At 40.3% G+C, this 12,463-nt stretch overlaps 2 protein-coding genes across 2 annotated transcripts in view; one reads left to right on the top strand and one right to left on the bottom strand.

The window, feature by feature from the left end:
• The window catches only part of LOC138976113 (putative RNA-binding protein EEED8.10), a 52,875-nt gene extending 51,784 nt beyond the window's left edge, over positions 1 to 1,091 (bottom strand). The window contains exon 1 of the mRNA XM_070348937.1: positions 1,049 to 1,091. The gene's annotated coding sequence lies outside the window, so the exon portion shown is untranslated. The remainder of the gene's footprint in view (positions 1 to 1,048) is intronic.
• A 274-nt stretch (positions 1,092 to 1,365) lies between these two features.
• Positions 1,366 to 12,463, top strand: part of LOC138976114 (solute carrier family 15 member 4-like) — a 31,140-nt gene continuing 20,042 nt past the window's right edge. Inside the window, exons 1-4 of the mRNA XM_070348938.1 lie at positions 1,366 to 2,177; positions 7,084 to 7,264; positions 8,223 to 8,355; positions 9,633 to 9,813. Of these exons, the coding sequence (XP_070205039.1) occupies positions 1,545 to 2,177; positions 7,084 to 7,264; positions 8,223 to 8,355; positions 9,633 to 9,813 (1,128 nt within the window). The 5' untranslated portion in view covers positions 1,366 to 1,544. The remainder of the gene's footprint in view (positions 2,178 to 7,083; positions 7,265 to 8,222; positions 8,356 to 9,632; positions 9,814 to 12,463) is intronic.

The raw sequence follows: 12,463 nt of genomic DNA, 5'->3' as shown, positions 1-12,463 counted from the left end.
ATGTCAGTTTCTTGCATGTGAAGAAAATTGGTGGTGAAATTTAATAGATTTCACCCCCAAAATCGATTTTTTTGAAAACGTGTACCGAGTGGTTAGGCCTAAAAAAAAAATAGGTGTGGTTACGGTAACCCGACCTACCCTATTTTTTGGGGCCGACCCTATAACTTTTTATTACATTTGTCAAAAAAATACCCAAAAAAACAAGTAAACGAGTGCAGAAAACGCAATGAAAGCGAAAGTGCCCGAGTCGCACACTTATTTCCCTGTCAAGTAGGTTTAATTTGTACACATTAGAAAAAAAAGTAAAAAAAAAAAAAAAGTGATTGCCTACCTGCCTACCCTATTTTTTTTTGGTTATGTTACCGTAACCACACCTATTATTTTTTTTGGCCTTACGTCCCTTGAGTAAGAAGGGAAACATTTGAGGATGAATCAAATTTCAAGTTAAATAAAAAAAAATTGGTTGGACAAATTTGGCCCCATGAATGTAAGGTACACAAGGTCGCTTATTAGGCAAAAAAAAAAAATAGGTGTGGTTACGGTAACATAGCCCCCAAAAATAGGGTAGGTAGGTAGGCAATCACTTTTTTTTTTTTAAACTTTTTTTTCTAATGTGTACAAATTAAACCTACTTGACAGGGAAATAAGTGTGCGACTCGGGCGCTTTCGCTTTCATTGCGTTTTTTGCACTCGTTCTTTTTTGTTGTTGTTGACAAATGTAATAAAAAGTTATAGGATCGGCCCCTAAAAATAGGGTAGGTCGGGTTACCGTAACCACACCTATTTTTTTTTTAGGCCTTATCAGTACTATCGAAGGGTGTTTTTTTGTTCAGTGTAGAGTTTATACTTGATCAACGAGGCCGAGAATCGAAATATCAACACGGCGAAAGATAAAAACGTCACACCGGTGCTTGTGTAAACAGGTCCAGCATGCCCGAACAGGTCTGCTTCAACAATGGTCGACGACCCCCAACAAAACGCACAAAACAATGGTAACAACTTTCAACGTGAAGCAGCAAGAAAACAACAGAACATTATTTCTTCCTACCGCATGGATTGTTGTTTTCAAAGGGACATAACACAGAGCAATCAGTTTGGAGTGACAAGCACAAACTACCGTCATAAAAGACAACTCTTCCAGCTCGGAGTCGGCCTGTCTATTTGTGAGAAAATAAAATAAACCAATGTACTTTTTTCACCAGAAAGTGTGATAGAGACAGAGGGGTTGGATTATGGTTCAAGGCCTGAACGAACAAATCCTTGCAGCAAATGAGTAAGAGTTTTTTTTTATGAGGTAGGCACTGAGGACGTACATTTGCTTTCCCTGACAAGTCATATCACATGATTTTGAACAGTCACATGACATCAACATGGCTCACATTTCACGATGACCATCGTTTGGTTATCAAGGCTGATAACAAAGTAGGATTCTGTGCTCCTCGTGCGGCTTCATCACAAAAACGAAACCAGTCATTCGATTCTACATCGTTCCAACTTTCTGATGGCTTTACTGAATGTGTGAATACTAAAGCGGACCTGCCAAGATGTCTAACTCGGAGAGACAACCTTTGCTTCACACAAATCCCAACAGGAGCTGGCGAAGATCTTCACGACAATCGCTGCCACCGACGCCAACCTCACCGACGACGAATGGCACACTCTTCAACAACAACGGCAACAGCCGTAACCTTAACAGGATTCGATTTGCGAGTGCAGCGATCTTGCTTTCCTTAGTTTTCGAGCGCATTGCATTTTACGGTCTGGCAGGGAATCTGGTGTTGTTTCTCAACAAAGACCCTTTCAAGTGGGAATCCTACCATGCCGTGGACGCTTCCTTGTTCTTCTTTGGCATGTCCTTTGTGATGAGTTTGATAGGAGGATGGCTGGCAGATGCAATACTGGGCAGATTCAAAGCCATCGTGATTTCATTTGTGATTTATATTGCTGGCTATGTTTTTATGCCTTTGATGACCACAAGGCAGAAAAATGATGTTGCCTTTGTGAATGTGTCGCTTCCCAACATCTGTAAGTGGGGAGATGGTCGCGATAAAGATGGAGACGGTGACACTGACCCGTTTGATGAGCCCTGTGCTAGTATGATCTTCATCGCTCTTACCGTCATCGCCATAGGCACCGGTTTTGTTAAGGCCAATATCGCTCCATTTGGTAGTGACCAGGTGAGTGCTATTCCATTGTGATTTGTACAATGGTACCTGGCTCTGTGTTTATTAACACTGTACTACAGGGATGGCCAAATCGTCCGCCTGATCACCAGGGGCGAGTAAAAAATCAGCCAAGCTAGTAGAAACCGCCTGGCAACTCATATGGCTGGCCAGTGACAATTCTGGTCAAAGCCATATAAACACTGCAGATGCAGCAACTGTGGTACGTAACGGACCGGTGAAATTTCTGGCGGGCTAGTGACGTTCTTGAAATTACTCGCCCGGCTGGCCAGTTTATACTTTGAGATTTGGCCATCCCTGTACTATATATACAACTATGTGTTTGTATGTGTGTGCATACGTGTTTGTCGGTGTCACTTCACAATACATTTATATGTATATTACTTTTTCTCACAGCATTTAGTTTTACTGCAGGTTTTAAAATACACTAGTTGTAGGACACACTCAAGAGGTGCTACGTACCAAGTATAAGAAAAACTACCCCGTTTCATGTTGTCAGTCAAGCAGAGGTTATCATTGAATCAGTTTAATTATTGTGTCCTGACCTATTTTTGCTGTCTAATTTTCATTGACTGGAGCAGGTGGAAGGGTCAAGTGAAAAGGTGCTGTGGGTGTAAACAGAGCAAGGAAAACCAGTTTGGTCGCAAATCAATTAATGATAATACGAGAATTTATAACGCGCACATATCTCACCGCAAGGTGACTCAAGACGCACTCATACACATTCTTAACCCTTACACTGGTGCAATTCTGAAACACATGTTACATATAGCCACTGGTGAATTAACAGAGAGAAAAATAAAGAAAAACGGTCATAGGTTTTTGCATCCATGGGAGGTAATCGGAACCGACCAAACAGACTGAGCCAGTAGCGCGACATAATTATGTCGTGACAACCAGGTGACAGTATACGTAAACTAAACTAGCGCGACATATGTCGCGACAACCAGCATAAGGGTAATACCTAATAAACTGGACTCGCAACGAAATATATATACAAACAAATGACAATGAACTTAAAAAATGAGGTTGAGGTAAACACAAATAATGAAATATGATCCCAACGAGATACAACACAACAGTTATAACAGTCAGGGTTCAGAGAGTACGGAGTAAACAGGGAGTGACTGCATGCGAGATGATAAGGCAAAAAAAAAAAATAGGTCTGTTTACGGTAACCCAACCGACCCTAGTTTTTTCGCGCGACCCAAGACTTTTTTTTGGCATTTTGGAAAAAAAAAAAAAAAAATCTTGTTTTTTTGGCAAAATAACGTAAAAATATGGTTTTTTGGAAAAAAAAAAAAAAAAAAAAAAAAAAAAAAATCCCGACCTACCGACCCTATTTTTTTGGCCTATGTTACCGTAAACAGACCTTTTTTTTTTTTTTTGCCTAAACTAAGAGTAATACCTAATATACTGGACTCGCAACGAAATAAGGGTTAACAATTACATCGAACGCACTCTTACACATTCTTAACAATTGCAACCAACTACAGTGGAACCCCCCTTTTAAGACCTCCAAAAATCTGAGAAAGTCATGCAGGTCTTAAAAAAAGGAGTCTTAAAATTGAGGTAAATTTACAGAGGTAATGAACAAAAGAATTGAGAAAACTGAGTCTTAACAGGGATCGAGGGAGTCTTAAAAAAAAAGGGGGGGGGGGTCTAAAAAGGGATGTTCCACTGTATAAGATTATAATTGAGAAAAAAATGTACAGCCTTACACTACAGTCTAAAAATTACAGCGTTGATCAATCTTGGTACAGTGATTAAATATTTCAAGGACTGATTGACTCATTGAGTGATTCTCAGCATTCCCTAATGCATCTCAGGGATGTAATTACTGAGATATATTTCTGAAACAAATTAGTCAAAATGGCAATTTAAATTGTTGTTGTTGTTGTTGTTGTTGTTGTTGTTGTTGTTGTTGTTGCAGTCCTTGTATCATCTTTCTCCTACTGTGAAAAATTAAGATTGGGCTTTCTGCCAAAATGATGGCCACGTTTTCGTCAATTTGAAATAAGTTTCAGTCTTTTTCTGACTGCCGATGTAAAACAATGTCCTTCTTACGGTTCTAACTTCTTTAAACTTAGTTTAGTGCTCGTCCACCGACATCAAAAGAAGATTCATCAACTATCGCTTGTTGCCCGTCAACGAACACACAGCATTCTCGCAAAGCCGTGTCATGGCTCCACACACGCGCCACTTTACGCGTCATGCCGACACTAGAGGGCTGTGCATCGAATTAGTCATGCAGTTAATCAAAGAGATAATCATAATAATGATTAAAGGGACAGCATCTCTCCTGCTCAGAAATGAGAACGAAAAAATGCCCAAACAGGAGAAAAAGGGTTAACAATTAGAAAAATTAGAAAAAAAATGTCAAGATTTTCAGATTTTGTTTTGCACATCGCTGTTTTAAATTTTATGGCAGTTCAACAAAGAAAATTGCTGTGTCAGCTGTTCAACAGCAAAGAATTGCCTAGTGGATGGAGCCCCTTGGTAGATATTTTGTTTGGGGCATGTGGTTAGCAGACTTTCACATTCACTATATAGGTCAAAGCTCACTCATGTCAGCGAGTGACCCAGTCTTTTTCTTGTCTGATATGTTCAGGTATATTATCATGTTATGATAAGTCATTCATACTGTACACATATATTTGTTTGCTTGTTTCTCTAAGGACATTTTGTTTGCTGACAGATAATAAGATCTGTAAAACAATGACCACTATATATATATATATACCAGTACCACTATCAGTACATGCCGTGATTGTTGTCCTTTGTCATTTTGAGCGGTACATGTACACGCGCATTGATCCGTTGTAGAGAGCGTGGCTTATGAGACCGACCTGATCTTCAATTAGATCAGTGATACACTTTAGATATATGATATTAGATAAATGTTGATAATATAATTTGACTTTTCTTTATCAGATACATTTGTACTCATGACAGACATAACAATGTAGATAACAGGTCTTTGTTCATTCTTCTTCTTCTTCTTCTTCTGTGTTCATGGGCTGAAACTCCCACGGTACACTTTTGTTTTTTGTACTAGTGGGATTTTATGTGTATGACCGTTTTTACCTCGCCATTCCGGCATTTTCGTGTTTCTATAACCCACGGAACTCTGACACGGATTATAGGATCTTTCCATGCGCACTTGATCATGTGCTTGCGTGTAGACTTGAAGGGGGACAAGGCATTAGCAGATTGGCACATAAGTTGACCTGGGAGATTGGAAAAATCTCCACCCTTAACCCACCAGGCGCGGCCGGAATTTGATCCCACGACCTTCTGATGGTCTGATGGAGAGGCTGATGTCTTATCCACTGGGCCACTGTGCCTGTCATTTGTTCATTCATAATAACTGTCACACTGCTCATAGAAATTACTTCTGAACGTGCATTTTGTGAAGCAGACTGTACTGCAGAGAAAATAGAATTCAATACACACACAATCATGCCGTACCTGCTACCTGCATGTAATTGTTCTCAGACACAGTCACATTATTAACACTTAATAGGACTTCTCTTAACGACGGGCGCAGTGGACTTAAGTGGATAAAACATCGGCCTCCGAATCAGAAGGTCGTGAGTTCAAATGCTGGCTGCGGCCGCCTGGTGGGTTAAGGGTGGAGATTTTTTTGATCTTCCTGGTCAACTAAGGTGCAGACCTGCTAGTGCCTTATCCCCCTTTGTGTGTACACTCAAGCACAAGACCAAGTGCGCAGGGAAAAGATCCTGTAATCCATGTCAGAGTTCGGTGGGTTATAGAATCAGAAAATGCCCAGCATGCTTCGCTCGAAAGCGGCGTATGGCTGCCTAAATGGCGGGGTAAAAAGGTCATACATGTTAAAACTGTGGGAGTTTCAGCCCATGAACGAAAACAAGCAACCCTTCTCATAATGACAAACTTGTTTTGAAACACCCCCCAAAAGTTAATGTGGAACTTTTAAGATGGAATAGTATCACACAGCAGAAAGACCTATACCTTTGAAGTGTTGAACATAATACCTGGTTTAAAAGTGAACACTAACAGTACCAAATAAATACTGCACAAGAGAGCATTCTGTACCAGTTTTGATAAATTACATTTGTTAAATTAATTGTCATACGTATGGAGCGTGCAGTATGAACGTTTGAGCGCTTAGTTAGTCAAATTGAAAATGGCTGTGTTTTGTGACGTTCTTTGTGCGAGTCATAATTTTTGTTCTACCTTCTGACCCTGAGTATTTCATGCGCTATTCCTAGAGTCTAGTAGAGATACAGATGTGAAATTGAGCTGAGAGCTACAGAGTTCGTTTTGGGAGTTTAATAAGTGACAATAGAATAAAGTGTTTGAGCGTTTTACTTTTCAAATCTGATTGCTGTGTTTGGTAGTCAATGCAGACCTTGATATTCTCCAACCGACATTCAGTTTGTTTATGTTATACAAAGCGTTTTAGCGCTGTATGGCACAGAATTTGCGTGCGAAAGCTAGACTGTATGTTTGACTTTCTCAATCTAACGGTCTTGATCTGATTTGACGAATGGGTATCTATAAAAACTAAATAAATAATGATGACGACCGGAAGTCTGGACTCCTGACAGGAGAGCTGGGCGAAGCAAACCGCTCGCTGATTAAAATTCATTTCATTATTAGGCATAGTTTTGGAGCAGTTTTGAGCAAATCATTGCAGGTGTTTCTAAATTACAGTACAGGAAATGTTCCTTGAACTTTTTAAGGTCCAAATTGTCAAAAAAACGTTCCAAAATGGCGCCTTCAGTATGCTATCTTTAAGTTTAACAACTTGTCCTATCAGTATGAATGTTTCTCACCTGTTTACACCTGCACTGACCAGGTCGGCAGGTGTCTTATCAGTATGAATTTCTCACCTGTTTTCACCTGAACTGACCAGGTGGCGAGAGAAGGGCAACAGGCCACGCTGAGTTTCTTCAATTGGTTTTACTGGTCCATCAACTTGGGGGCGCTCATCGGGCTGTCGGTCATCACGTACGTCCAGCAGCAAGAATCGTTCTTCTACGGCTACCTTGCTTCCGTCTGCTGTCTTGGGGTGTCTGCCCTTCTCTTTTTAGCAGGTGAGGATAAGAATGTGTGTGTGTTTGTGTGCGTGCGTGTGTGCGCCAACGAGCACATGACGTTTTGATAAGGACTGAAGCAACTAGGAAGTAGGTATTGTGTGTGTGTGTGTGTGTGTGTGTGTGTAATTCTGGCAACCAGTTTGGTGTGAAAAAGTTGGATAAGTTTCCTTCTTTGTGAAGCAGAAAACAGTCCCATGGTCATGTGTGAACCATTACAGTGGTACCTGCAATGAAGAAATCACACACTTGGGACGGGCGGGGATGTAGCTCAGTCGGTAGCGCGCTGGATTTGTATCCAGTTGGCCGCTGTCTGCGTGAGTTCGCCCTCACGTTCGGCGAGAGATTTATTTCTCAGAGTCAACTTTGTGTGCAGACTCTCCTCGGTGTCTGAACACACCCCCCCCCCCCCGTGTGTACACGCAAGCACAAGACCAAGTGCGCACGAAAAAATCCTGTAATCCATGTCAGAGTTCGGTGGGCTATAGAAACACGAAAATACCCAGCATGCTTCCTCCGAAAGCGGCGTATGGCTGCCTAAATGGCAGGGTAAAAACGGTCATACACGTAAAAGCCGTGGGAGTTTCAGCCCATGAACAAACAAACAAACAAACAAACACCCTTGGGACTAGCACCAAAATAAAATCCCTGCGTTGCAGCTGCCCTGTCATTGCAGGTGCCCTGTCATTGCAGGTATATTTTCGTGAAGATAAAAGACAGAGGGACAACAGATTGTGTTCTTTCATAGGTGTCCTCTCATTAGAGGGGCCTGACATTGCAGGTGTGTACCTCGGTACCTGTTTTGTTTATATTCAGCAAAACGAAATCTGGACATTTTTTTTCTCGAATTTAGAAAAATTCTTAACCCTTTTTCTCCTGTTAGGGCATTTTCCTTTAATCATTATTATGATTATCTCTTTGACAGCATGACTAATCTGAAAACTTCTGTTGACTGTAGGGCGCTGTTGTTACCATGTTCGGACACCAGATGGCAGTGTGTTGACCAACATTTTCCGCATCATCCGGGAAGCTTTCCGCAGGAAGCGCCAACGAGCACATGAAGTTCTGATAAGGACTGCAGCAACTGGGAAGTAGGTATTCCCGTGTGTGTGTGTGCATGCGTGTGCAGAAAAGAGGACCCACTGATACAACGAATAATGTAACAAAAACGAATGCCGCCCCCGAATAATGTAACAAAGGTGTTTTATGCAAGCATATATATGTGCTCTTTGATGAGTATTTTTCTTTTCATCTGAGACAAATTGTATTCGTTGTATATAATTATAGCTATTCTGATGGACACGTGGGGGAATTCGGGGGCTGTGATTGGATGGTCTCACACATCCCTTTTCCGATCATCAAAGCATAATGCTACGGAAGTCGGCCATTTTTGCCAATATCCAAAAGCATATTGGCAATAACAAAGACGCATGGTTCCGGTTTCTTCCACGTGTATAAAGTACACGCATACCTCCCCAGGTTTGTGTCTGTGGCTAGTCGACAGACGATGCCATTTGGTTTGTGTGTGTTTTTGTTGTTGCTTACAGTACATGACATACATTACGTGTAAAATCCAGTTCTTTAACAGGCAACAAACCTTGCAAATTTCCAGAAGCTGCAATCTGAAGCGACCTATCTCTGATTCTAGCAGACGATCTCTCCAATGTTTAACACAAAATCAGCAAACTCTCCTGTCACATAGAACGTCCATTGTATTGTGCAATGTTGAAATGAAGTTACCAGTCTGAAACATTTAGTCGTTTCTTCTGAGACAATCCTTGTTCTCTTATCATCTACAGATTTACCGCAGTCTTCACCACGCGAATTCCCAACAGAAATCAGACTTTCGAACATACAATCTACGTAGGCAAGCATGATACGTCATGATGTCATATGATTCCTAGCATATTGACGTAATGCTAAACATCCGGTTATCTTGAGTTTTCTCCGTAATACATGTCCGTGGGTTTTTCAATGTTCGGTTATTTCCGTGGCTTCATGCGGAAAGGGAACCGTCGTCTGCAATCAACAACATGACCATTCTGGTACTTGTTGCTGACAAAAACATGATTTTAACACAGAATTTAATGTCAGAATAGCTATATAAACGCTATTGTGTTTTCATCGTAGCAATAGGGTCCGATGTTTAGACTCGAACAAGTATAATGCGACTCGTCTTCGACTCGTCGGCATTATACTTGTCTCGCCTAAATATCGGTCCCTATTGCTACGCTGAAAACACAATAGCTGTTAATATCGTGTTGTGTTTTTGATTGAACTTGTAAATTGAACTTGTAAAGCGCTTCGAGCTGTGGAGAAGCGCTATATAAATGTCCATTATTATTATTATTATTATTATTTATGACAGTGACGCCTCAAGCGAGGTGGATGAGGCAGAGCCCGTAGAGATGAGGATCAGTTTCCTTGACTACGCCAAACATCGCCATGGCGGCATCTTCCACGACGCTCTTGTGGACGATGTCAAGTCTCTGAAGAAAATCTTTGCCGTGTTTGCCGTGCTTATCCCTTACTGGCTGGTGTACTTCCAGGTTTGTGGTGTGCAGTCAGCAGTGTGCGAAATGGGAAGACTATGGGGAGTTACTGGATGAGGGGAAGGGGGAGGGGGGGGATACTACGGAGACTGTTTCAGGAGGATGGTGGAGAGAAATGGTTGTATATTACAGAGACAGAGTTTAGCAGTTCATTTTCTGTATTTTACCTGTTCAAATCAGATAACAGAAAATAAATTCTTGAGATTTTTGTTTTGAAAAATGTGTTGTATGCAAATTTGAAAACACCTACAGGATTAATAACTGTCAGACGGTCAGACCTGTCACTTTTTACATTTAGTCAAGTTTTGACCAAATGTTTTAACATAGAGGGGGAATCGAGACGAGGGTCGTGGTGTATGTGTGTCTGTGTGTGTGCGTGTGTGTGTGTAGAGCGATTCAGAGTAAACTACTGGACCGATCTTTATGAAATTTGACATGAGAGTTCCTGGGTATGATATCCCCGGACGTTTTTTTCATTTTTTCGATAAATGTCTTTGATGACGTCATATCCGGCTTTTTGTAAAAGTTGAGACGGCACTGTCACACCCTCATTTTTCAATCAAATTGATTGAAATTTTGGCCAAACAATCTTCGACGAAGGCCGGACTTCGGTATTGCATTTCAGCTTGGTGGCTTAAAAATTAATTAATGACTTTGGTCATTAAAAATCTGAAAATTGTAAAAAAAATAAAAAAATTATAAAACGATCCAAATTTACGTTCATCGTATTCTTCATCATTTTCTGATTCCAAAAACATATAAATATGTTATATTTGGATTAAAAACAAGCTCTGAAAATTAAAACAATCAAAAATTATGATCAAAATTAAATTTTCGAAATCAATTTAAAAACACTTTCATCTTATTCCTTGTCGGTTCCTAATTCCAAAAACATATACCGTACTTTCCGGGTGACAAGGCGCTTCGTTATCTAAGACGCACCCCCTTCTTTTTAAAAAAAATTGTAATCCAGTCACCCATTGGACGCAGGGGGCCGATAGGGCGCACCAAAATGACCCAGTTTTTGCCATGAGAGGTGGTTCCCCTGTCATATCTGAGAGAGGAAACACTTCCTGCATCGGGGTCAGTGACCGGTCAGTGACCGACTTTAACTGAGTGAAAATATGTGTGCTCTGTGTGTGCGGCCAGATCAAAGGCATTGTGATAGCTGGGTGGCCTCCCCCACAGAAATCAGCACAAATTAGGTATACCAAACATGAGCTGAAAATGTACTGAATTTGTACCTCCTGCCCAAAAATGTACTTCAAATGTACTTCAAATGTGCTGCAAAGAAAATTCAGTACATTTTAGGTACACTGAAAATGTACTGCAGTTTTGAACCAAGTTAGGTGGTATACTGAAAACATACCTCTATTGTACTGAAAACATACCTCGTTTAGACTTAACCACTTTTTGATGTACTGAAAATGTGCTTTTGTTGGACTTTGAAAATATTTTGTATGCTGAAAAAGTACTTCAATATGACTTAGAAAACATTTTGTGTACTGAAAATGTGCTTCTTTTGGACTTAGAAAATATTATGTATACTGAAAACATACCAAAATAACTTAGCCATTTTTTGCCTGTACTGCAAATGTACTGCTTCGACTTTGTTACTTTTCATACTGCGAGTGCCAGTTGGACTTAGAAACATTTTGTGTACTAAAAATGTACGACAAACACTACGCCATTCAATCTTTCATCGAGCCATTTTCTCTAGCTGTCATCGATAGTGTAAATCAAATGCATATATATATATATATATATATTTGACCATATGTTTCAGTTAACTTGAAGCAAGACATTACAATTTGCATCTACATTCTTAATGATATAGACGTTTGCCTTCTTCTTCCCCAAACATCCAGGTACCATTCAAACTGGAATAAATACACCAACCAAAACACACATGTATACAATATTCTGCATTATTTATTTTAACAAGACGGCACAGTAAATTAACTTATTCAAAATGTTCAATTTTTTTTATATTTTTTTTTAATACCTAAAACACAGTTTAAACTTCAAAATAAGCAGAACATAAATATGTTGCTGCATCCACTGGACAAAAGAATGTGATTAAAAAAAACTTTAAAAAAACAACAACACCTTAGTGATTTGAAAACATTTCTGGTCCAAAACCTACTTTTCACTCTTGTCTGCATGGTGGCTAGTTCTAAAAATATCGCCCAATCAAATGAAAGGAGACAAAAGTACACCGCCATTTTTGAAGCTGCCATGAGGCATGACTGAAACAGTGCGTGTCTAGAGTGGATATTTTCCCAGGAATGCATCATGAACGAAGCTTTTGAACTGGATATCTAAGTGTGGGATCAAAGTCTACAATATTGTTGCAATGTTGAGATGCACAACTACTTCCATGGGAAAAGCCAGCCGGTCCTTTGACAACGTGGAGTTCTAACCATGGCTGACAGTGACACCTCTGGCTCAGAAACGAAACATGAAACATCCACTTTGCCTCCACCCGAATCGCAATGAGTGACTCACTCTCTTCACAAACCCTCTTCACTCTCGTTGGTAAGTAATTGTGTTGATTGTTTTGATACAGTGGTATTTTAACTTTTAGTGTAGCTATTGTGCTGACCCAGTGAGTCGAGTGACATAATGGGACTGGTAGTGGTAGTAT

Source organism: Littorina saxatilis, linkage group LG9 (assembly GCF_037325665.1).
Source record: "Littorina saxatilis isolate snail1 linkage group LG9, US_GU_Lsax_2.0, whole genome shotgun sequence".
Classification (NCBI taxonomy): Eukaryota; Metazoa; Mollusca; class Gastropoda; order Littorinimorpha; family Littorinidae; genus Littorina; species Littorina saxatilis.
The sequence above is the reverse complement of the archived record's forward strand: the minus strand, read 5'-3'. Positions and strand labels throughout refer to the sequence as shown.